Source organism: Atractosteus spatula, chromosome 21 (genome assembly GCF_055471065.1).
Source record: "Atractosteus spatula isolate fAtrSpa1 chromosome 21, fAtrSpa1.hap1, whole genome shotgun sequence".
Lineage (NCBI taxonomy): Eukaryota > Metazoa > Chordata > Actinopteri > Semionotiformes > Lepisosteidae > Atractosteus > Atractosteus spatula.
The window spans coordinates 6210970-6237248 of NC_142726.1; the positions used below are offsets into that span (position 1 = coordinate 6210970).

A 26279-nucleotide genomic window follows, 5' to 3' on the forward strand; every position below is an offset into this window, starting at 1 on the left:
ATAGACTGAATGACCATTCGTTTTTTTTTTTCAAGTACGTTGCTGAAGGTTTTATTTGAGTATTGTTGTAACAGTAAATGTGGAAAGTCATTTTGACACAGTACATGAAACTTACATTTTTGAAGGACTTAAAATGGTTTCCCAAAGTTGCTTCATACAGTATATGCTTGCATGGTGATCTATCCATCTATCCAGCTATTGTATCTATTAGCATGTAGAATTCATAGTGACTGCATGCTTCTATCCACCAGAATCCTGGAGAGTGGTCCTTGTAAGAGATACATATTATATTTATAGATTGGTTCTACAGCTGCAGACACTTTGTCCTTGTCAACGATACAGTTTGCAAGATTATTGAACTCTCCAGTGTCCAAGTGGCAGTGAAAATGCTCCAGTGAACTGAACAATTTGACATGCAGAATGTCGATGTGTGCCTGCAGCTGTAACTGTGTACTGTACCTTCACTTATCCTGTCCTTATGGTCAATGCTCTGCCCTTCTGCATGTCCGTTTGTTGTTATCCAGTGATTCTACAAAAGCTTGTGAATGTTCATGGATTTCCACCATCTGCTCCAAAGGAGTTTATACATAGTGTGAACTCCAAAACTGACTAGATCTAAACTAGATCTAGACAAAACTGGATCTAACTATTTCAAAACACGAGCACATAAGCAACACTGAGAGGACACATGCAAAGTGCTTGAGATTTGTCATTAGGATATTGAATAATCTGCACAGTGAAAATAAAACATAATATCAAGAATGTCTGTCCTTGCGTTAAGCCCCTGCATAACAGATGAGCCCACACTTAAAGTCCATTACGCATTAATTTGCACTCATCTGTTTAGCTAGTTAAATCTTGCAATTACCAAGAACATTTCCCCCTCTTTAAATCTGGACTCCAGCAGGACTCTTGTACTGTACAGTATGTTCAGACAGCACACTGGCAATCTCATCATTGTTTTTTTCTGTGCTTCCATCTAACTTTAATTGTTCCTGTGTAGATGAATCATTGTGTTAGAGGCTGACAAACATCTAAAGGGATCTCATTTAAACATTTCTACAATATTTTAGCTGCTCCTACCTACTCCTTTAAGTTTTTGTAATTTTAGTGATGGGATTGTCTTTAGAATTCCAGTTATCAGATAGCATTCACTTTGGTCACATGAGGCATGTAAACCCTTGATATACGATTTTAGTCTCATCATATAGTAGAATCACTTAAGTGGAAAATAACACTCCTACTGTATAACTGGCACTCAGTCTCAGGTTCTAGTGCTGAACTCCTTTCGAATTTGCTGGGAAATACTGTAAAATATTGTTTTAGCTTACAGTATGTTTCTATAGTAATCTTATACTATGTACTGTAGTTTCCCTTTTACAGTAAAGTAGCCCAATTAAAGTACCTTCAGAGATCAGAGGAACTATTTTACTGGGTTAATTCCCAGAAACAATAAACTAAATTTTAATATTCCCTGAATAAAATGTCATCTTCAAATGAAAGGAAATATTTATACCTTTGAAGAACAAGGAAACACAATAAACCCAAAGTCCTAAGCTTGTAAATATAGTAACGAAAATTGTCAAATGCAAAAAGCATATTGATTTACATGTATAGTGATTGTGAAACCTACATTCTATTTTGCTGTCTTTTAGTTTCTTTTGTCTTATAGTTTTGATGTAGTTTTGTCTTATAGTATAATGGTATAATGTACATTTATACATTTTAATGTCTTTTGCAAGCTTCCTCTTTGTCTGTCGTGGTATAAAATTAGTTAATGCCTTGAAGAAGTCAGATTTTGTGCACGGTACATTGGAGAACAAGAGCCAGTGGTTTCACAGACCCTAATTGTAGCTAATTAAATTTTTACCAACTAATATTAATTTAGGCAAGTGTAGGGCTATTTCAGAGTCTGTGAATCTACCCCTGTGCACTGACATGAAATTGCCTGAGCACCAATAACACTTGTTTTGATTTTGTCCTAATGTACACTTTGATCAGGGAGCTAATATTTAATATTTTCCACAAAATGGCCTGAACTAACCACTGATGCTTTAAACCTCTTTAATGATGCTTTAAATCTCTTGTTTTTTTATTTATGCACCTTTTTCAATTCCACTGGAATGACCTCACTCTGCATGTCTGCTTTGCTTCCTACTTTGGTGCTCAAAGTACAGTACTTTTTATGGAAGCGCAGGAGAATCCTAGGTCTCCAGTTCCTCTATCTAAAAAGCACTAACTAACTCACAAAACCAGACGGAGTCCCTGATATTTATACAGAAATTGAAATTGACAGTAGCAATGTGTTAAATCCTGTAGAAATGAACAGAGACATTGTGTGGAGGCATGGCACGCTACTGTATCTTCAGGAAGGGATGTATTATCATTCCTAACTGAACATCCTGAGAAAGCATGTGTAAAAAGCAAAGAGGACCTGTTGGTGGTTCCCTGTGAGGAAGTGAATTGACCTGAAGGGTATGTAGAAGAGAGGAGGATTTGCAGAAAGGAAAAAAAGCCAGAGAAATAGATAGCTGAGCTTGAACAACCCAGACATTCACATAGAAGTGCTGAGAAAGATCCAGATAAGGCATTGTGGCAATAATTGTTGAAGTTACACTCACCCAAAATATTAGAGATCCCCAAAGAATAATGTGCTGGGCTTCTGTATTTCACAAGGATTTGGAATATTCCCAGCCCAATCTCAGTCTCATTCCATTCTTCCAGCACGATCACCTTCACGTGAGGTTGTGTCAAGGGTAATGGAATGCAGGATTCATCTGGATTTTATCAGGTGAACAGGATTGGGATTGTGCTGGCCATGGAAGGAAGAGGTGCCCCTTAAGGCAGAAGAATTGTAAATCAGTTCCCAACGGCTCAAGCCCAATATACAGTACGTGTGTGACTGCAGAAAGAAGTTCTTCTTACCTTTCTGGAACAACCTCACGTGTTTGAACCTCTATAACAGACAAAGCCAAGAAAGGGGTTGTGCACGTTTTCTTGCTTTTGCACACAAAAATCTTTTAAGGTGATCTATAACTGGGAAAGTGTAGAGCAGGTGTCTCCAAACCCTGGTCCTGGAGAGGCCCAATACAGTTATTCTTAAAGGTCACCCTAGATCACCTGTTATTTAAACACTTATTTAGGTTAATTAAGCAAATAAGGTTTCAATGAAGGGAACTACTGAACTTAAAGGCTGAAGGATATGTTGATTTTGGTTCCAAATGATCTCTAAATTACTTATGTGAAACTGTTTAATTGATCATGTTCCATGCCTTTAGAAATGGATGATTTAAGGGCTTCCTACTGTATAACTGGATTGACTTGGGCTCTCTAGGACCAGCATTGGAGACTCCTGGTACAGAGGAACAGTAGGAGGGCAATTTTAAAAGATGGATTTCATCCTATTGTGCATTCTTAGACCTCTTTTGTTTTTAGAAAAAGGTGTTCACTGGGAAAGACCTAATTTGCAACTCTGCACCCGTGTCATCACCCAGTTACACAGATATCCAGAAACAAGTAGAAACAGCAACGACAGAATAGGACCACGACAGCTCCTCAAGCCAATTTCAATTTCTGTTTTCTTGAGTACTTGGTGTCGATGGAAGTGTGGATCAGCCATTGCCTCTTTCCCTCCCGTTTAGTGCCCTCAGCCAGCATGACTCGCCTGGCCCGTTCAAGGACTGCCTCTTTGACCAGCGCCAGTTCCGTGGACGGCTCACGTGCCCGGCCGTGCACCCACTCCGAAAGCAGCGACGGCGTGGGCCAGATCAACCACACCATGGAGGTGTCCTGCTGAAGACACCGGGGAGGCCGGCAGAGAGACAGTAAAAGAGGCCTCAGCAGATGACGGGCACTCTTGTGGGGCCGCCATATTGGCAAGTCATCCCTCTCTTTCCCATCCACCCCTCCTCTTCTCCCCTCGCTCTGCAAACTCAACACAAAACCTATTCCTTAACTTAAGAACAGTAGCCATTGTTTCTAGCTGGTTTCACGTGATGGTCGTTTGTGTTTCGCAGTGTATCCTCCTGCTTGTCATTACCAGATCCTGTTCTCTGATATGCTGTGTGGGTTAAATTCCTGTGTAATGGTTGTGGGGGGATGGGAACGTTAACTTGACCTTCAGCCTTTTGAAGTATTCTGAATCTTTTTTGAGAAGGTGGTTCCTGTGTCATTCTGCAGCCTTTTCAGTTCTTCCCTCTGGATTTGAACAATGGGAAGGAGAGACTGTGGGCCCAACCCTTGGGATTCCCATGTGGCCGTGCCTACAGCATTCTTCTGGCTCTGTAGTCAACCTCATGTCCATCTTTTTCAAACACAGACTAACCATGGCTCAGCCCCTGGTCCTGGGAAATTCTTCATCCCTGGGGTGAATTCCTTCCAAATAATGAACTCATTCTTTGTGACTAATTCAGTGAAAATCCAGTCATTTTGCATATGAAGAAAGTAATTGAAACAATCAAAATTCTAAAATGTGTTCCTTTATTGTAATTCTCACATTTTTAGATATCTTGTGGGGTGGTACGATAAATTCTCAGATGATAATTTGATGATTCAGACCAGCTGAAGCGAAGTATGTGATTGGAAGTATGGTGCAATTGTGAGACACAAGAAGGCTGTGCTATGGGAAAGGTTTTAGGAGACTCACTGATCAACATGACAGTAAATTATATTAGCTAGAGAAAGTTAGATAGCTGCAATTGGTCCAGCGGATCTTCGAAATTTGGGCGGATAGTGGCTTATACTTGCATACTATAGGAGAAGGTGTTCGGCCATGAACTCATAATATTCATGAGCCATATTGTTCTTTGGAATCACTGACATAACCTTGCAAACCTAAACCAATTTTATGGGAGTCTCTGCTAGCAGACTGGATGATACAAACCAAAGCTTTCATGGTATCAGCCAGTGAGAATTAAGCGATCCAAGGCTGGCGGGTCCGAATGGGGGGCGTTTTGGCCAACGATCAGCTTTCTAGAGTCTCTTTAAAATGACAATCACATTTACCATGTACCAAAACTGACTTTGGAGCTGTGGCAGCGCCAGCTTAGACCAGCTACAAAGATTTGCCCTGAGGCAGACACTCACAAGGTTTGATATCAAAGCTTCCGTCCACAACAGGCCCCATGTCCCCACACTGATGTGTTCTTCAGTTTCATAACATGTGTACCAAAGGGGAGGTAAAGACGGGGGCTTTTCACTGTGGGGACATAACAGCAGCTGATCGCCTAAAAGAAACAAGCAGACATCTCCTAGTATTCTTATGCATAGACAAAGTTTCCTACAACTTTTCTTCTAGACAAAATAAAAATGAACTGAATTCAATGGAAATGCTGAATTTTCACAGATCACTTTATAGGCCTCTGAGCAATATTATATTCAAACTTAACCAAAATTACAATTTGACAGATGTGGCTGGTCGTACTGTACGATCTATTTTGTTAGGATTATTCATTACACAAGGAAAAAGACAAATCAGTCCCAAAGCAGTGAAAGTCTCATGGGGTGTATTGGAATTTATCTTCAAAACAATTACTTTCTCCATACAAGCAAAATTCATTTTGAAAAGGAGAACAAAATGGAAAAATTAATGAGAAGACCCACCTTTTACTACTGGTTATTTTCACCTAAAGTGGAATCATTTCTACCTTTTGGAAGAATACTTTTAAAAAAAGCCACGTCTCCATGAGCGCCCAGGAATTTTCCAGGTATCAATGGCTTTTCCTTGTAGCACTTTTTCATGTCAGCTTGAATGTCAAATCCAAGACAGTTATTCTGTAACTGGCAGCAAAGCACAGAGGGGGATTAATGGCTGTCTGTAAGGGGTGGGGCTTGTAGAGCCTGTTGCTCTGAGCTCTGAATGTAGGACACTTCCCCACAAACCACTTGTGCCCCACCTCTCTCAGATACGATTAATTGCCTTATAAGGGCTATCAGATTAGATGCATTTAATTGCCTAACTAGTGTTGGGACCAATGCAGAAAACTAAATGTTGTGATATACAGTGTGTGCTTATAGTCTATAACAGACAGCTCTACTCACTTAAAATCCATCCACCATCCCTATAAATTATTTCAAAGCAAAACCAGATCATTTCCAATTCACTTTAATTTCATGAGCCAGACAGGGAGTTTCACATACTGTACCTACTGTATAGGATGAACACTTTTTAGTGACAGAAACTAGAAACTTCCTGCTTCATTAACCCTTTTAGATATTCAAATTAAATTTTTTCACTTGGCCGAACTATACAAACTATACTGTAGCCTTGATATACCTGGTCACTAAGACTACGTTTTAGTGCTAAAACATACTGTAAATTGAACAGTAGGATAGAAAATTAAATGGTCCCAAATCTCTCATTACATTCATTTTTTTATACATTTGGATCTCAAATGGAATAGTTTAACAGAATCCAAACATTGAATACACACATACTGTACCTTTACGGTAGTGTTCTACTTTCAAAATTTAGCCCTGTCCAAAATCGTTTATTTTGATGGTCTTTGCTCTCTTTGGTAAATGAGGGCTAACGTTAAAAAAACGAGCTGCCCCACGGTCATGTGTCTACAATGAAGTGGGTCCCATCTACTATATTTGAAATCATCTTTTATTCAAGTCATCTGGATAGTCAAAGCCAGTTTCTTCCCTCTGTTTCTCCTTCTCCTCATGCTTGCTGTGCTGTACAGTGAGCTGAGCATGTAGCCCCCAGGTCTCCTTCCCACATTCTCCAGATCCCTGCTCCGTTTCTGGATTTGTTGCTCCCTCTACTTTTGTTTTTCATTACAAGGTACTCCCACCCCCTGCTGAGCCTAGCCCAGAGATGCGTCGCCATAGGAACACGGTTTCTCCTCCAGGTTTTAATCATTCATTTCTCATGTATGTTTTATTATTTTGAGCAATACGGTTATGCAGTACAGTTGGTCAGAGATGTCACAATTTCTGGGTTTTTTTTAGGCAGCACAACAAGAAAGAGTTTAATCATGTCATTTCCGGGCTAAAAAGGCACAAACTGTAAATGGAATAAGCTTGGGAACAATACGTTTCTTTAGGCAAGGGAAACACAAAAGAGGAAAAGAACAGAAACTATCTCGCTCAGGTATTGGTACTGGGCTGAGTGGTTAGAGCTGAATGACTGACAGGAATGTGGCATTGTGGATTAGCGGACAGAACTATGGCTCTTTTCCTACTTTTACAGTGAGGGCTGAGGGACTAGTGGAGAAGGTCGGTGTAGATGGAACATGGATATCTTGTGGTAACGTAAGGCAATTCTGTCAAGATCTCCAGCCACAGAAAGAAGCAATAAAGGTGGTGGGTATTTTAGCAGTTTTGGATGACCAAAACATCAGCAAGTTCAGGAAAAGAAATTCTAATCAATGTCACTTTTCATACAACGTGAAATACATGACAAACACTGAGGAAGAAAATGTTCTAGGTGTCAGTGGGTCACAGCGCATTAATAGCTAATATTAACAGGTTCTGGAAAGAAACTGGATTATGCCAATAGTGTTTCTTCCTGGCCTGTTCTATCCGAAGGCAGTGAAAACCTAAGGCTGTCTTTCTTTAAGTTTGTGTAGCATGTGGTCTGTAATTCTAAGAAAACTCGCTCCCTCTTTTCACAGCCTGCTTTCAGCCTAGCAGTCTAGCCACTGAGCTTTACCGCAGTCCTATTTTAAGCCTACAGAGTGAAAGCTGAATGTATAGTAGATATGATGACATCTCTGGTTGAGCTGTGCAACCTGTGTCCATTGTCTCCAGGTGCTGTAAGAACCTTTAAATGTGCTTCCCCCCAGAGATCCAGTGTTGTATTTATTGAGCAATTGCGCTGTAGATACCTGCCATTTTTAGAGCGATAACTGAGGTACATATTCAGTACAAGTTTAGAATTGTGATGAATACAGTATTTCTGATCCTCTTCCTTGATTTCCCTTCTTTTTTTATATTATGACCAGTGTTCTCCTGTGGTTCGGTTGTTCCTGTGGGGTGTTATTAATTATTAATAGTATAATTTAGTTTTTTTGTATTCAGCAATAAGCTGTTCTGTTCTCTTGCCATTTTGTGGGTTTCTCTATGACCTGTAATCAAGCCCACATGAAGTAGGTGCCACAGTAAATCGCTTAATTATAATTCTGAAGTATTATATAAATGGTGTCACTGGTGATGTAATAAAATATAGTCAACAATAAAAAGATTTATGTCAACACAGATGTCTAACTGCTTCTCATTTATCCACAGATTGTGGCCTACATAAAGTCACTTTCCTTAGCATCTAGATAATATGGTGATGGTTTGCTGGAAAAGTGACAGCATCTATTTTTTCACTTGTCCATCATTGCCTTCCACTATTGTGTTGGATTCTGTGCCTGTTATCTGGCAACAATCTTTGTTAAATGTTGGTGTAGAAATATTGTCAAAAAGAGACAAATAAAGGGCTTAATAGAAAACCCTATATTTTATTTAAATACTTTTATAAAGGATATTTATTTCACAGACAGTCGTTTAATAAGCTTGGCTGGGCTAAGAGGGCTTGCATGAAAAGGAAAAGGATAAATAAGTTGATCTGCGCAGTGTCTTATGTCATCATTGGAGTGCCTCTCATAAAACGAACTGCTTGTTGAAATAGATCTTTAAAAGTGCACCCTGGTATGCATATCTTTGTGGTGATATTCTAACCAACATCTTTGTTCATGGATGAATCAAATTGTTTCTCTTGTTGCCAACATGCATGTAATGTATTGTCATCATGTATGGCTAAACACGGACATACAGAAAATGTGCTGGAGCTAAAGCAGGCTGAAAACATGCAGGTATGTGTATATTTAAGGTGTGAAAGATCTCAGATCTCTGATCTCAGCTGATCTGAGGAATTAAGAGGCGAGTGTTGTGAATCTTATTCAAAGTTTGGAGGTGCTGTAACGTCATGGGTAGTGCCTGCTACTGTGGGCATGAACAGGTATGTCCATCGATCCAGCCACACCTCTCACAACCTGCTGGGAACGTTTTCTACATTTCCATGTGCTCTCCTCTGAGAGATCCTTGCGGATTCCCTTAGTCATCGAGAGTCCCAATCCTGTTGGTCTTGTAGGTCACCATTGTTAAAGATTTATAACATCCGCAAGCAATTCATGGACCAAGCAATTCATGTTGAATTAAGAAAACTCTAGATTATTAAGATTTTAGTCCTAAAAGATCTCGAAGTTCATCAGTTTTATGAATCAGTTCTTTAACTGATCACAAAGGAATTAATCCATATCTTTAGCAGACCTCCACATCCAGTGGATTGGAGCTCTCCAGGACCAGGATTAGATATCTGTACTCTAGAGGAGGTGATCTTCTTTTAGGATTATTTAGGTTGCAGTTTTCACTGTTAAATCTAAGAATTGTTTTCTGACATGAACCTTATATTGAAATATATTCTTTTATAAGTACAGACACAGTCAACACTCCTGACTGTGATACCTGCTCCTGGTGAGAGTTGCTAGCACCTCTGTCAATGTCCTCCAGTGTCTGCCAGGGGAAGGCTTGACTCAGGTTCTTCAGCTCACAGAAGCAGGATGCAGGGGAAGGAGTCACCACCTCTGTGAGCAGGTCCTCCTCTTCCCTCTGACTCTGGTGAGGGGTTAAGAGAAATATGGTTTACCGAGAAATGTAAAAAAAACCTTTAAATGTGTAATATATCAATGGTATTAATGAATGCAACAACAGAAATCCATTGCTTTGTCCACAACAACTTTCATAGAGCACCCAGAGTTTATACAATGAAGGTAGGCTACATAGTGAAATACAGGAGTATAAGAAATCAAATGAGAAACTGAAATTTGCAGCATTATCATAACACGATAAAGGTATTACTATGACAATAGTTTGTAATTTTCACTGTTAGATTCAGGAGGGTTTTGCACTGTTGAACAAAAGAAAAAATGTACTAAGTCAGTTAACAATGAATACTTTCCTCTACCATGTAAGTGCTTTAATTGATTGTGTTATGTGTAATAATGAAATGACTGGGTCAATTTTTCACACAATAGAGAAAAGTACATTTCTCAAATATTTTTAATTTCAAAACAGTTTAAATATTAAATACAAACATGAAATGTATGCACTGTAGACCAGTATTATCTCATTTAAAAGGTATTTAAGGGGCCAGCAGTTCAGCGTGGATGGTTATTGAATGTACTTTGCAATCCTGTGGCAAGAAAAAGTGCAGTATAAACAAATATAAGTATTGATTCCAAAAAAAGTCCAAAACTATTAAGTGCCGGTGGGTGAGAAAAGTATCAGATTGGAGATATTTGGAGACAGAATGCTAGAAAGGGCTGCAGCTGATTCTGGAGCTGGAGCTGGGTTTTACCCTGCAGAAGCCGGGGAGGAGGACGAGCAGAAGAGCTCAGGAGGAGGCTGCAGACCTGTGTTCACTGTGTTCTGACAGACTGACTCCACAACCCTTCTCCTGGCCTACAAAATACAGCAGGAGGAGCTCCCTCCCTGCAGGCAGCTGATGTGGAGTCAGAAAGTTCAAACATTTTAACCATTAACACCACTGAAAATAACCGTCGCCTCAGGCATTGATCCTGAATGGGGGTTCTTTTATGAGACGTTAATAAAGGTTTTGGGAATTTTTTTAAAACTGATGAAAAATATAACATTTTCAACTATTATTTGAAGTGCTTTTAATGTTTCTACCATAATTTATTTGGACTTAATACACACAAGAGGGTCTTCACTAAAAATGTCAGAATTACTGAGCTAATTATTAACTTAATTTGCGACAAAACTGAGGATACATAAAGAGTTTTGTACCATGCCTCAGTTAGACAACACACTTCAGCCAGGTAAGTTCTCCTCATTACGGAAGGAGAATTTCTAGAGGAAAGCAGCTCATTCTGGGGTGATGTGTTATGCAGACTTGCTGGAGGGACCTCATTTTTTCAGTCTCAGTAAAAGAACAGGTTTGAGTGATACAGTGCCATGTGAAGTTCAAAGGAAACAAACAAGGTTGATGCTAATAGTTAATTCAAGTCATATTCAGTGAACACAAAAACTTAGCAAGAAAACTGCTCAAAAACTGATTTCACTCCAATAGCTGAAAACATTATAAAGAGAATTATCAGTGCATGGAGTAGGATCACTATGATGTGTTAAGACAATGGTGCACATATCTAAAACTACTGTACATTCAAAACTATGTGTATAAAATGACACTCATTTTCCAAACTGTCAAATAAATAAATAATAAAGGTTCTTTATGACTTCCATACCACCACTTAAAACACACTAATGAACAGAAATTGTCAGTACTACACGATCTCAGTAGTTATTGCTTAACACGGCTTATAGCAATATATAGTGTATTAAAAGATATGACATCAGTTACAATTTCAATAATAAGCTTTTAAGAATACAGATTTTAAGAATACAGAACTAATAAATGCCTTTTAAGACAAAGCTAAAATAGAACTTTTCCATTCCAATGCATGGACTTGGTCTTTGTGTCTGCTGTTGAACTGGGTCTGATTAAAAACGTTTCCTCCATTTCACATGACTAAATGACTGCAGCTGCCTATTGGTCACACTCATCTGCCAGCAAAGTGTTTTGGGTGGAAGACAAAATCTATTCTTTTCTGGTCCCTTTTCACTTTATTTTGGGGTACAATTCCTTTATCATGACATCCCTCTTTCCAGGTGCGCTGTTTGAGCATGGTCCTAAGGCAGGGGACTCCAATCCTGGTCACGGGGCAGGTGTGTCTGTGTGTTCCAGGTCTCTTTGTTGCGCCAGAATCTGAAGAACTTGGAGGTGGTGTTAAATTTGTGCAGTTAAGCTAGTTATCATTTGAATTAGGTCATTAAGAGCCCATCTGGACAGAACATGTTAATAGGTTTACATTATTAATGTATTATTATGCTATAGTACATAAGTACAATAAGTAGTTCAGGTGGGTAGCTGCGTCAGCATGCGTAGGCTGCAAAGGAACAAGTAATAGGTTTATTCCATGTTGGAAAAAAAAGGGAGAAAGAAAACACAACATTTCAGCCATGGAGCCTTCTTCAGGTGTGAGAAAGACCTTGTGCCTCTTGCTTGCTGGGATAGGCTCCGGCTCCCCCATGATCCCGAATTGGATAAAGCATTTAGAAAATGGATGGATGGAAGGACTTTAGCAGAGTAATATACTGTAATCAGAAGGAGATTTGTGGTTGTCAGTTCTACACCTAACCAATGTTTCATGACAATCTCCACATGTATTTTTATTTGAAGAGCTACAGTGGTGTGAAAAAGTGTTTGCCCCCTTCCTGATTTCTTATTTTTTTGCATGTTTGTCACACTGAAATGTTTCAGATCATCAAACAAATTGAAATATTAGACAAAGATAACACAAGTAAACACAAAATGCAGTTTTTAAATGAAGGTTTTTATTATTAAGGGAAAAACAAAATCCAAACCTACATGGCCCTGTGTGAAAAAGTGATTGCCCCCCCTGTTAAAACATAAATCAACTGTGGTTTATCACATCTTTGGAAAGCTGAGTTAAATTTCTCTAGCCACACCCAGGCCTGATTACTGCCACACCTGTTCTCAATCAAGAAATCACTTAAATAGGACCTGCCTGACAAAGTGGAGTAGACCAAAAGATCCTCAAAAGCTAGACATCATGCTGCGATCCAAAGAAATTCAGGAACAAATGAGAAACAGAGTAATTGAGATTTATCAGTCTGGAAAAGGTTATAAAGCCATTTCTAAAGCTTTGGGACTCCAGCGAACCACAGTGAGAGCCATTATATACAAATGGCGAAAACATGGAACAGTGGTGAACCTTCCCAGGAGTGGCCGGCCGACCAAAATTACCCCAAGAGCTCAGCGACGACTCATCCAAGAGGTCACAAAAAACCCCACAACAACATCCAAAGAACTGCAGGCTTCACTTGCCTCAGTTAAGGTCAGTGTTCATGACTCCACCATAAGAAAGAGACTGGGCAAAAATGGCCTGCATGGCAGAGTTCCAAGACGAAAACCACTGCTGAGCAAAAAGAACATAAAGGCTCGTCTCAGTTTTGCCAGAAAACATCTTGATGATCCCCAAGACTTTTGGGAAAATACTCTGTGGACTGACGAGACAAAAGTTGAACTTTTTGGAAGGTGTGTGTCCCATTACATCTGGCGTAAAAGTAACACAGCATTTCAGAAAAGGAACATCATACCAACAGTAAAATATGGTGGTGGTAGTGGGATGGTCTGGGGCTGTTTTGCTGCTTCAGGACCTGGAAGACTTGCTGTGGTAAATGGAACCATGAATTCTGCTGTCTACCAAAAAATCCTGAAGGAGAATGTCCGGCCATCTGTTTGTGACCTCAAGCTGAAGCGCACTTGGGTTCTGCAGCAGGACAATGATCCAAAACACACCAGCAAGTCCACCTCTGAATGGCTTAAGAAAAACAAAATGAAGACTTTGGAGTGGCCTAGTCAAAGTCCTGACCTGAATCCGATTGAGATGTTGTGGCATGACCTTAAAAAAGCGGTTAAGGCTCGAAAACCCTCCAATGTGGCTGAATTACAACAATTCTGCAAAGATGAGTGGGCCAAAATTCCTCCACAGTGCTGTAAAAGACTCATTGCCAGTTATCGCAAATGCTTGATTGCAGTTGTTGCTGCTAAGGGTGGCCCAACCAGTTATTAGGTTTAGGGGGCAATCACTTTTTCACACAGGGCCATGTAGGTTTGGATATTTTTTTCCCCTTAATAATAAAAACCTTCATTTAAAAACTGCATTTTGTGTTTACTTGTGTTATCTTTGTCTAATATTTCAATTTGTTTGATGATCTGAAACATTTCAGTGTGACAAACATGCAAAAAACTAAGAAATCAGGAAGGGGGCAAACACTTTTTCACACCACTGTATTTGCTTCATTACTCTTGTAGTAGTAGTTTCAGTTCTCCATTTATTGCTGCACTGCTGAGAAATAACTTTATGTCTCCAAGTTTCAGCAAACTCAGCTCTAAAGAGATTAGGGGTTTTGAATTCTTTCATCACAGAATGATGAAAGAATTTAATGCACTGTGGTTTTCCTCAGTGTTGTGTCTTATCATTAACCATAATATGCCTCTTTGAAACTATTTTTATACTGTATATCATTATCATATTTTTTTCTGTCTTAAATACATATTCTGTATTTTGTGTTGTCAAATTTGATTTGTTTTCAAAAAGCCAAGAAATACCACTAGTCTGTGTACGATGTGAATAGTCACGATAAAATGTACTTATTGTACTTCTCCTCCCCGATTCTAGCTGAAGTCTGTCAGGGAAAAGGTCCAAAACCTGCAGAACTTTGACAAATTCAACCTGTTGGCCATGAGGGAGCACCTCTGCAGTCTGAAGAACCGCCTGGAGTCCTGCAGGACCCTGGACAGCAACCACCTGAGTGAATGGACAGCTTCAGGGCACATGGTCACCCACACTACAGGACAGGACAGCCTCAGGGTGCATGGTCACCCACACTACAGGACAGGACAGTCTCAGGGTGCATGGTCACCCACACTACAGGACAGGACAGCCTCAGGGTACATGGTCACCCACACTACAGGACAGGGCAGCCTCAGGGCGCATGGTCACCCAAACTATAGGCAGGGCAACCATGTGATGGGCACAGTGAAGGAAAGAATCTCCTTGAATGTGTGGCTAAAACTGACCAGGCATTGTAAGACAGCAGTGAGAAAAGCCTCCAGGTACACTACAAAAGCTAGATGTTACACGTGTTCCATCAGCAGACTCTCAGATAACACATTCTCAGGTTTATAAAGACATATGCAGTCATCAGTCTAGTCCCAGGGATCTGACTTCAGATTATACATAACAGAATAAAATCCCATGTGTATAAATTATAAGACACTTGCAATTATTCCTATTTCTAGACTGTTGTTACGACCCCAAGTGTCTAGGGGTAAAGGGGTGTAACATTTAGGATAATTTTTGGAAGCAGGTGGGTTCTGGTGAGGGACTAGGAAGCGTGATATTAAGGGGTTGGTGCAAAAATGATAATTGTAAGGTGAATAAGTGACTGGTATGAAATAAGACAATAACACACAGGGTAAAGGAACTAGAGTGGTGCCAAAGAAAAGAAAATAAACAAAAATGGAGCTGGCTAGGAAAGTGAGGGAAAGCTAACCTGACTACAAAAGAAAACCCGAAACGGTCAGGGTGTTCTTCAACACTCTGCCTAACCTCCACTGACTACCCAAAACCATACACAAAGGTTGAACATATAACACATTAGGGCAAGGTAATGACGAAACAAGGATAAACACAAACAAACGAAAGTACAAAGAGGCAAAAAGAAACCAACAAAACAACAAAGCTGAAGCTATACGAAAACACACACACACAAAGCAAAACAACAAACCAACAAAGCCGAAGCAATAACCGAAAGCGAAATGAAGCAAAGCAAAACCAAGGCCAAGCGGGACCGAAGTCAAACGAAAGGCTCCTTCCTTCTGAAAACCTCCATGTTATATACTGAATAAGATGCACTCTGATTGGCTGAGAAGCTGATTGATGATGAAACAGTGGTGAAATGGTGGGCCAATGGGGGAGGGAGAACAGTCAAGGTCAGCAGTGTGGAACAACAACAAAACACACATAGACCACACACTGGGACATAACAACTGTAATGGTGTTTCCTATCAATTTACCATCTATAGCTGTTGCCATAGTAAGTAGAATTTAAGAATGCTATCTGAATTCAGATGAAACTACTAGCAAGATTTAAATTATCCATGAATCCATTATAGACAAAATATGTTACAGGATTCAATTATAAAAATGAGGGTAGCAATAGTAAGGTAACAAAATTAATAGTTCTGTGATTTTATTAAAGTGGTATATGAACAGGTGAAATGTCCAGTATTTAAGTGCTATTGTGAACTTTCGCATTCTTCAGTTGTGACATGTTCTCAAGCATTGTAGCATGATATAAAAGCTAATACGAAAAAAATGTATACAGCAATTGAATACATAATGTACTAAATGTTAGTTTACACTGACACCAAGTGGCCGGAAATCAGCAAAAACTAAACCAACTTCCAAAGGTGTAATGACTCTCTGTAATTCATTGGGAAGTTTCTTAGGAAATGTAAGTATAGTGCAATTGAATTCTTACATAATGAGTTTTTCTAGCCAGGACTATGGGTTCTATTCATAAGGGAGAATGTACTGAATTTCACGCTGTCTTTGTGGTGGGCAGTTTTGAAATGGCTGTTGTTGACCCTGATTGGAGGGTAGTTGAAAATGATGTGTTGAATGACATTACATCCTCAATTAAAGAGAAGATTGCAAATTCAAAAAGGGAAAAATCAGCAAAATGGCTCTAACAAACAATTTGGTAAGGCAGTGAAGTGACTGAATCTGAGGTTAAAAACAGACTTCATCCTGCACGATGTTTAGAGAACAGATTTTGCTTCAGTTTGCCTTTTGGAGGTAAAGAGGAAATGACAGGCCATTTCCAACATGGTGACTTATATGGAATAAATGTTTGAAAATCATCTTTCATTCTCTCACTTGTTTTCAGTGTGATCAAATTCTGATTTTGGTACATTGTAGGTCAATGCACCAAAGACCCGCTGTCCAATATTAGCTCCCCTGTGGTTATACACCTCAGCCCTTAAGGAACATCATGCCCCTTCACCTCCTGGGGCAAAGAAACCAAAAATGGAAAAATCTCCAAGGAGATCTACTGGATTCAGCGGCTGGTTAGCAGTGACAAGTATGGAAATGTTCTGCGTACTTATGCTTCCTACACAGACTTTATTATGTCTAAGAACCATGAAGACTTCACTGTGACCTCTTCCTACTCCTCAACCAACGCCATCCAAGGTCCTGGTTCTGTCTTGTATGATGAGGCTTTCTATTACCACTACTACAGGACGGCCAGTCTTTGCAAATTAGACCTGAAGACCAAGATCATCCTTCATGCTACCTTGCCTGGAACTGGCTTTAATGACAAGTTCCCCTACTGCTACTACAGCTGCTCTGTTTTCACAGATATAGATTTTGCAACAGATGAAAAAGGATTGTGGGTAATCTATGCCACAGAGGAGAATTATGGGAACATGGTGGTGAGCAAACTCAACACCTCCATCCTGGCTGTGATCCAGACCTGGAGGACCAGGCTGTTCAAGAAGTCGGTGACCAACACCTTCATGGTGTGTGGAGTGCTCTACGCCACCCGCTACGTCAACACCTACAGAGAGGAGGTTTTCTATGCCTTCGACACAAAAACAGGCCATGAAACCAATGTCTTGAGCCTGCCATTCGAGAAGATCTCTGGTCGCATCCAAAATCTACACTACAACCCCAGAGACCAGTCTTTGTCCTGTTTAATACAGGAAGCAAGGCTGTAGTATGACTATATTAGTGTGTTTTCAACACTGTTTTAAAGTACTGTGTACTGTAAGGAAATCTACAGAACCAACAAAATAAAGAAGAACATCTGCTTTATATAAAGCCATTATTTCTTTTTCAGGCCCATGTAAACTTTAATATAGGCCTCTACACTTTACCTCTCAAAGAGCCTGGAAGATCCATTTACCAACCTGCAATGTGGTAGTAAAATTAAATAGATTCACTTCATCAAACAATTTTAAATGTTTCTTTTCACCAAAATAATTCTTCCCCAAACACATAGTCAAATGTTCTAAACAGAATTCCACTTCTGTACAATGTAAAACAAAAATGGATTACTGCTTTGCCACACCTTCATTTACAGTACTTCTAACATGTTTTAAATGAAAACACCTTTGAATAGTTAACCCAGGGAAGGATTTAGTTGGCCATCTGTTTTTTCTTTAGCCAACTGGGAAATTCAAATCATGGCACTGTTGATGGATTCAAAGAGCCACACAATTTCAGGAACAAGGCTACAAAGAGTAGGGGCTTCACCACATTTTTGGCCCATTACATACACCATTTCATCTTGGTGTATGTAAGGGTCTGGAAATCAAAAGTTACTTATACTTTGTCTCATCCATTACAGTAAAAAAGAATGAATTATTAGTGCTAAAAAGGATCTAATTAGTGTGTAACTGAAAAGCTATCTGTATCTGCAGGTGTGATCAGACATTTTCTCACAACCTATAAAAACATTTTGTTACTGCAAACACACTGGCTAGTTTTAAAATAAAGAAAAGTAGAGCACTTACCTTTGTCAGGCAATTTGTGGTTTCCATTGTATTAGTAGTAGGACAGGAAAAGTTTGTTTTGTTTCGTATTTGCAGATTGCAGCTGCAGACAGTACACTCACCTACGCTATAAGCTAAAACCACACTCAGGGTCAGGATCAAACATTGTCCAGGAAGAAGTAAATGGACAGCTGTTGCTCTTTTTCTACAGTGCCCACTTGTGGTCTGGAGGGAATACACCAGTGTCTAAGCATCTACACATACCGTAAATCATTATACATGTGGAAACATTTGTTTAGGAAACTATTAAATACAAAAATATCTTTGTGAGCACCTGTGTTGGAAAGTTGGCCATTCTTTATATTTTATTTTACTAATACGTATTCAGGGTTACACCCTGGGTGGGACACCAGTCCATCACATCACAGGCCAATTCAGAGAGACTAATTACCTGCACCAGTATTTCTTTGCAGGGTAGGAGGAAACCAGAGCATTTACATGAACACAAAGAAGGCACGCAAACTCCATATACATGGTGCCCCAGCTCAGAACTGAACTCTACCCAAGAGCTACAGTATAGGGCAGCACTAGCTGCTACAGTACCATCCCGTTCCCATTAATAAGCAGCGTGATAACATTATTTTATGAATGAGCTGCAATACCAGCAACAAAATAAAGATGAAATGAAACACAAAAAGAAACAGATCCACTCTAGATCAGGAGAGGGAAGCCTTGAGGATAGTCATCGTTTAGAGAGACCCATCAGTGGTTGACGATGGCTCTCCGGGTCTACAGCTGACCTCTTCTGGTCCTGCTAAAGCAGCAGAAGAGAAATGGACAAGCTTCGATTGTGGACATTATTGCTTTTGTAACACCCCTTTGTTGTGAAGCATGAAAGGGACACCAACATTTGCGGTACAAATTTATTGAGCAGCTGCTACACATATCAAAATCTCCACACATCTGGTTTACATGTAAGCAAGGCAGGATTAGTTCTTGTTCTGTACAGGTGTGATTGATCTGGTTATCTAAAACCAAAAAAGTGAGTTCCACACCCAAGTATAACCGTGTACTGTATAAAACAAGGTTTTTATAGAACCTACATCTTTTCTATTAATTTAAATTATAAAATTGCATGACTGCATGATGTTCTGAAAGCGCCAGCTGATCATCAGTTGCCAGTTATCATAGAGCAGGTGTAAACTGAGGTGCAACTAAATCATTTACTAAACTTCCTAGTCTTATCTTTGCTCCCTGCGTGCATATATAGGATTACTAAAGAAAATCAAGATTAAAAAGCCTGAAAGCCACCCTTCTGAAAACCAGACTGTACCATCAACTGCAAATGCTCCTTACCTATCTGTACTTCACCACAGAAGGTCCATAGAGCATTTTTAAACTAGTTTGTATTTTCTTGACCATAAGTAATGTTTCAGTCACATCTACTCACCGTAGAAAGGTTATCTAAGGGAAAAAAGTAAGTAATATTTTGGAGCAAATTGTTTGTTTGTTGTGCCCTTCTGTTGAGTCTGGTTTGAAAGTGTGGCCACAAGCTGGAGAAGAATGGACATCCAAATCTGTTCACCCAAACACGGTCTGGTAGGTGACAATATATGCATCATTATAGGCATAGAGGTTGCGGTCCCGTGGGTTGTAGTTCAGAGAGTAGATGTAGGCCGAAGGCTTCCTGAAGCGAATGCTGAGGTTGCCTCTTTCAATGCCCGTGACAGTATCGAAGGAGTAGAAGATCTCTTCGTAGTTGTTGTTGACGAGGCGGGTGGCATACAGCACGCCACAGGCGACGAAGGCATTGGTGACAGCTTTCTTGACCAGAGAGGTGCGCCAGGTTTCCAGAATGTCCAGGGTGCTGGTGGCGTTGAGCCGGCTGAGAACAACATTACCAAAGTTTTCCTCAGAGGCGTAGATCACCCAGAGCCCCGACTCGTCGGTAGACAGGTCGATGTCCGTGCAGCTGTAGCAGGCGGTGAGATGGCAGTAGGGAAACTTGCCATTGGCTCCTGCCCCTGGAAGGGCCCTGGTAGTGATTGTTTTGGTCTCCATGTCAAAGCGGCAGACGTTAGGGGAGTAGTAGCAGTTGTAGTAATAGGCGTTGTTATACATGACAGAGCCAGGGCCCATTATGGAGTTGGTGGTAGTAGTGGAGGAAGTAACAGTGACATCACCTGCATACTGGGCCACGATCTGGGCACTGCGACTTGTGTAAGTGCGAACGAAGCTGCCATAGCAGCTGCTGCTGGACAGCACCACCAGCCAGTACCAGCTTTCCTTGCCAGGGGCTGGTTTGGGGTCCTTACCCCAGGCGCCATAGGGATAGGAGCTGTCATATTCTGTGAGCATACTGCTGGTGGGTCCTGTCACGTTCAGCAGACGGCCAAAGGGGCAGTTTCCTAGGAGAAGGGAAAATGAGAAACAGTAGTAGGGGGGTTAGACTAAATTTCTGGAGGATCTGTGGTCTTCTGGGTTATTTTCTAACTCGAGCAGTCAAACAATTAACGTAATTTATTTCTTAGATATAGCTGGGATTTATCATAAGATATTTTACAGTCGATTACTCAAATAACTTCACTTCACTTCACTTCACTGTTACCTCTGAAACTAGACGTTTTTGAATTATGCACTTACAGTAATTACAGTACATACAGTAATTAGACCAACTATATAACCAAGTGGAACAGAAACCAGAAGACTCAAGACCCTCCAGAAATAGTTATACACCCACGTTATACCATAATTACCTATCCAACCATACTGTAGTGAACCAGTTATACAACCTTGCTTAACCATATGTCTCAAGATCCATTGCCTAATGATATCTTCCTGACTGTGCCTTCATTGACACATCCATGAATCATGACTTCTTTTTTACACCACTTCTCTTCTCTACAAACCAGAACACCAAAGGCCTAACCTATAACATTTGATGTTACCTGAGGATGGTGTGCACCTTCTTCTGTGCATCTCTCACCTGGTGCAGGGTCCTTATATGGAGCAGGAGTCATCCTCAGATCAGTCTCGCAAACTGACAGGTGTCTCTTCAGCCTTTTGTTCTCCTGCTCTTTTTTTACCACCTGCATCCTATCAAAGTCAGCCAGCTTCTCCAGCTCTGTCCTCAGATTCCTCAGCTGAATAAGGGAAAAGACCTGGTCAAGTCTACAAGCTTACATCAGTTCACTAAAGAAAACATATGATACATCAATTAAATTCTTGGTTAAAGGAGACAGTTGACCAGCATTTCATCTCAGAACAACGACCTTAATGACTTGAAGCAGTTGCCTTCTAATGTACTTATTTGCTAAAAAAATCTATTTGCTGTTGGGCCAGCACCTGACTGCAAATGGAAACTGTACATGGTTGTATGAGTTTGATTTGTGGCAGTGATTGCAATTACAGATTGTTACCAGTTGTTACCTGTGGAGTCAGTGCCTTACCTGTGTAGTCAGTGTGTTACCTGTGGAATCAGTATGTTACCTGTGGAGTCAGTGTGTTACCTGTGGAGTCAATGCCTTACCTGTGGAGTCAGTGTGTTACCCGTGGAGTCAATGCCTTACCTGTGGAGTCAGTGCGTTACATGTGGAGCCCATGTCCTACCTGTGGACCTAGGTTGACAGTGAGGGCCTGATGGTTCCGGGTGGTGCTGTTGAGCCTGATGAGGAGGTCGCTGATCTCGTTCAGCTCGATCTCAATGATCCTCAGGGAGATGATGCTGTACATCCCCTCATCGTTCACCTCCTCCAGGTCCTTCACGTCCTTCTCCAGGTCCAGCAGCCGGTAGTGCAGGCTGTCCAGCAGGGTCTCCACTTCGGCCAGCTGAAGAAGAAATAGACAAGCCTCAACTGTGAACACTGGAAAGACTCTGAATGACAAGTTGTGAAAGGTCCAGCCTAGAGATCCTTGAACCAATAAGCTACTTATTTCCAAACAAACCAGAAGGGCCATATGACCTCCTCTGGCATTGTATTTTATAACCTTAGTTATATTGTTTTTTACATGAGTAACTCATAGTTCTATAGTTCAGAAGAGGGGAAACTAAGATCAGATCAGATGAGCTCAGGGGAAAATACAAAAGGTTCTATAGCATCTCACTTTTATACACACTGGTTTTTGGAATGATCAAATAAAAATACTGTCTTTTGGAGTTTTAAACTTCTACAGTAATTGAGAATTCTTACAATTAAAGAACTTGTTGAAGACGAAAGTCATGCAGTAAAAAGCTTTATCTTTAAATGGTCCAGTTATGGAGCAGCCATTTCTGTTCCTGCAGTTTTAAATATAAGGCCTAATCTTATGTGAGACACTTGCCTGACTGTGAGAGAACATCAGACCTAGAGGGTCTAGGGGAGGAAAGTCATCAAAGCCAGACGCCCAGTTCATGTTACCTGCTCCTCTGTGGCACTGCGAGTGCAGGCAGTGGAGGTTTGGATGATTTCCTCAAGCTTGTCTGAGGGGAAAGCCTGACCCAGGTTCTGCAGCTCGCAGAAGCATGCTTTTGAGACCTGGGCTGAAACCCAAGACTAGGGGGAAAGACCATAGCTTCAGGTTCACACTCAGGACAATTAGCTTTCATGATTAGATAAAAACACACATAAGACGAAGTTACTGTAAATCACAGTTCTTTTCTGCTTTGATGATGATCACATGATAGGACAGTTTTCAGTGCATTTTGAGAGAATTGTTGTTTCTCCAGGACAATTTCAGATGGACGTGCTTTTAATTGGATCCTTAAACAGACAGTAATTACCCTGTGCTAAGGCAGGTATTGGTGCTTTATTGTCATATCTACAGTAGCAAAGATACAGTTCCACGATGATCAGTTAAATTTGCTTATTTTAACCCATTAAGGTGTGAGGTCAAGACTTTATGCCAGAGTTTTATTTTGAGATGCTTAAAATCATAAAGAAAAATAATAAAACACTTTTTTAATACAAATGGCTGTTTAAGCTTGTACCAGTTTCTAAAGTGGATCCCCAAGAAATAATAACATTTAACTATGGCTAATAAGTGGTCTTATCCATTTGCCTACAGTAATAAAGCTTACTCCTTGCTGATTAAGCCTGGTACAGCTACTATATCTTTTAGTACCAAACAAAACACTTGTTTGATCAAAAGAACCACATCAGCATGACTGTCTGTTGCTGAAGTGATTGTGTCTGAGTGCTGTGTCCATCATGGGTTATCGGTCTCCAGAGTACTGAGTTCATGTCCTTCTTCGAGTTCAGATAAACAAAGCAACCTGTTGCATTCTGGGGATAAAGAGTGTTCTGCACTAACAGGTGGGAGGAACTGAGTTACAGTTTATGCAAAGTAAGGTTCGTCTTAAAAACTGAAATGAACTGTCTTTTATCAACACGACTAGGTCACACATTAAAATGAAGATGCTTCCATTGCATCACATATTAATGTTGTGAGTGAAATATACTGTACACATATTACAGAAAGTACCAACAGTAATACAGTTAATAAGAATTTGTGTATTGTCAGTGAGAATTTTATAAATGACCTCAATGTGAAAACTGTTTCACCACTAAACCTTCCGAATAACTTGTTTTGTGAATTAGTAATGGTGTACATCAGAATGGTGTCCTGTGTTTCATCAAACCATCAAACCTGAAAAGGGATTTCTCATTATAAACAATTTTATTGTATATTGAGAGCAAAATTCCTAAAGATACCTAAATACTGAAAATGTCTGGTAGAGGATTTACAAAATTAACCAGTTTTTAGGAACTGAAAACTGTTAATAAAACAGGGAGTCTAAACCAGCAAATATTTAAATGTGAATGCTCAATTAACTGCAAAGCTGAAAAACACTGTCAAACTTTCTGTAACCAGGACAGTGCAGATGTCAAACTGCCTGAATTCTGCAGTGAGATCTAATTGTACACAATCTGTACCTTCTTTCTGATGGCCTGTCTCCTTACCTTAAGAAGGCTGCAGAGGACAACTGCAGTCACAGCTGAGAAGATGAATGATGGCTTCATTGCTCAGGCGCTGAAAGTCTGGCAATAGAGTGCTGGCTCAGGTCACACCAGCCAAGTCAAGTACTTTCTCCTTCAGCACGTGACTGGGCGGGGGCACACAGTCCAGAACAGTTCATTTTTCAACATCTTCAGATTTTTGGAAATGACAGTAGTGTGGCTCTTTTCACGGTGCTTACTGTAAATACCTAATAAGTTACTGTAGTTCTAAATCGCAAAAAAACATTTCTCCATATTGAAAAAGGGTGAAGAACTTTCAGCATAAATGTAAAAAGGAGAACCACCTTTTAGAATCTTATTTTCTTATAGATGCCATATGCAAGAGAAAATACTATACAGTAAATCTGTTTGTGAAGATGCTCTGCGTACACATTTAAACAAAAACCTTGACCGATCCACAATGAAAACTCAACAATCTGAGCTTTACATGAATAATTCATTGGGCAGATACGTGATGTTATTTGCATTTCAAATAATAGGCAGATATTTTTGTTCTGTGGGATTACAAAATACTGAGGTCCTTACACAATTGTCAGTTATCAAATTTGAAACATCAACATGCTGGTTTTCTAGGGCTGGGTATACAGTACAAAAGGAATGTGCGTTTTGACGTAAGTAACAATACTTGAAATTAATGAAATGTCACTGTGCACAAAGTACTGTATATGGATGCCACCAATTCAGAAACAGCACTGATAAAATGTGTTTCCTTCATGAGAATTTATTTCTATTAAAAAGTGTTCCTTTTTAATAGAGAACAGTGACAGTAGTGACCTGGATTTATAGCATAATTTCTCTCAAACAAATGGCATTGCTTTTTTATCTCTCACTGTACATTAAAAATACTGAATAAATGAAAAAAAAAACTGAAACTGCTAATGAGCAGGATAGAGATGATTAAAAAAGGAACTGATGACTTTGCATCACAAAAGTGCCAGAGGCCATGTTTTTAACAAACCAAACATGTATTATTGCTTACCTCACCAAATGCTCCTAAACACTTATCTTTTTGAAATGGGTTAGTGTTTGTTTTGGTACAATAATGCTGACTGGACTCATGGAAGGGTTGGGGTGTTAGTTCACTTTAGTTCAGTGCCATTTACCTGGCAATAACTGTTTGTATGTTAAAGTACTACAGTACATGTCTAAGACAACTTTCAGAATTAACTGAGACAAGAGTTCACAGATTTAAAGGACACAAGTGGAAACTATGAAGAAGTACATTTAAAACTGCACACAGGAAGCCCTACAACATTCTTAACGTCAAATCTACAATGGAATACACACACAGTCATGATGTTGAGGCCAATAGCCATACTTTCAAGAAATGGTTGGATAAGGTGCTCAGATCAATTTGCCAAATGGGGTCAATGGAATTTCTAGACGCTGATATAGCATATACTGTATTTAAATGAATGTGGGCTCAGCTGGATTGAAAATAAAATACCTCGGAGCCGAGGCTTGGGGACCTATAATCTAAATAAAGGAAAGGATTCACCCTGTTAGGCATTGCAGATTGGTTATGCCACAGATATGCTCATAATTCCAACAAAATTCCTTAAGTGCTGCTGAAGCTGACTCTGAGGATTCCTTCGAGGAGCAAATAGAGTGCAACTCAGTGAGCCAAAAGGCCTTATCTGTAATAATTGCAGATAACATCTAACAAAAGCAAAGAGTAATATTTGGGCTGAGAGTAGACACTGCTGTTGAACCATTGAGAAAAATACTGCACCTTAATCACTTCAGTTCAGCTGGCTGTACAAATCATTATTGCCGAAGGTACTGTAGTCCTGTGCATTAGTGCCTGATCCATGGAGGGAGTCACTCAGTATGCTTAATACTGTACCACAGTACAGAAAGCAGGATACGTTCTGGCTTCATGGCATGGTCTTATAGCAGACGAAATCAAAGATGTAATGCAATGCATTTATCAATGCCAAATAATGACTGAAGGGCAAAATCCTGTTGTGAGGAAAACACTGTCACTGCATTATGTACTGTAGCTAATTGCTTTTTCCCAGTGGTTAACTAGCTCTGTTCCTAAGAGGAAGACACTACTCCACATTCTCAAGCCAAATGACCAAGCAGATGACATCCGGAAAGCAAAGATTTTTAGATCTATG

General features: G+C 40.0%; 3 protein-coding genes across 12 annotated transcripts in view; 2 read left to right on the forward strand and 1 right to left on the reverse strand.

Moving 5' to 3' along the window:
* ndrg4 (NDRG family member 4) overlaps window positions 1–8198 on the forward strand; it is a 67936-nt gene extending 59738 nt beyond the window's left edge. For all 10 annotated transcript variants that reach the window (XM_088938755.1, XM_088938752.1, XM_088938754.1 and 7 more), the window contains one exon: window positions 3642–8198. In XM_088938755.1, the coding sequence (XP_088794881.1) occupies window positions 3642–3796 (155 nt within the window). In that variant the 3' untranslated portion in view covers window positions 3797–8198. The remainder of the gene's footprint in view (window positions 1–3641) is intronic.
* Window positions 8199–8917: 719 nt separating this feature from the next.
* Window positions 8918–17383, forward strand: LOC148817077 (uncharacterized). The gene is made up of 5 exons (XM_088939153.1): window positions 8918–8950; window positions 9502–9609; window positions 11680–11736; window positions 14277–14778; window positions 16650–17383. The coding sequence occupies exons 1-5, from the start codon at window positions 8918–8920 to the stop codon at window positions 17381–17383; spliced, it is 1434 nt and encodes a 477-aa protein (XP_088795279.1).
* A 1703-nt stretch (window positions 17384–19086) lies between these two features.
* LOC148817078 (olfactomedin-4-like) lies at window positions 19087–24176 on the reverse strand. Its single transcript, XM_088938981.1, has 5 exons — window positions 24100–24176; window positions 22558–22692; window positions 21770–21988; window positions 21147–21303; window positions 19087–20568 (listed from the first exon to the last, which is right to left on the reverse strand). The coding sequence occupies exons 1-5, from the start codon at window positions 24157–24159 to the stop codon at window positions 19742–19744; spliced, it is 1398 nt and encodes a 465-aa protein (XP_088795107.1). The 5' UTR covers window positions 24160–24176; the 3' UTR covers window positions 19087–19741.
* Window positions 24177–26279: the final 2103 nt, after the last annotated feature.

Bases quoted from the DNA above. Each gene is read 5' to 3' on its own strand.
- LOC148817077 (XM_088939153.1), top strand. From the start codon at position 8,918: ATGGGTAGTGCCTGCTACTGTGGGCATGAACAG. The intron at 8,951-9,501 runs GTATGTCCATCG...AATGTCCTCCAG, and splicing joins GCTACTGTGGGCATGAACAG to TGTCTGCCAGGGGAAGGCTT. The intron at 9,610-11,679 runs GTGAGGGGTTAA...CCCTCTTTCCAG, and splicing joins TCCTCTTCCCTCTGACTCTG to GTGCGCTGTTTGAGCATGGT.
- LOC148817078 (XM_088938981.1), bottom strand. From the start codon at position 24,159: ATGAAGCCATCATTCATCTTCTCAGCTGTGACTGCAGTTGTCCTCTGC. The intron at 21,304-21,769 runs GTAGGACATGGG...TCCCTTATTCAG, and splicing joins CTGTCAACCTAGGTCCACAG to CTGAGGAATCTGAGGACAGA. The intron at 20,569-21,146 runs GTGAGAGATGCA...CCCTTCTCCTAG, and splicing joins ATATAAGGACCCTGCACCAG to GAAACTGCCCCTTTGGCCGT.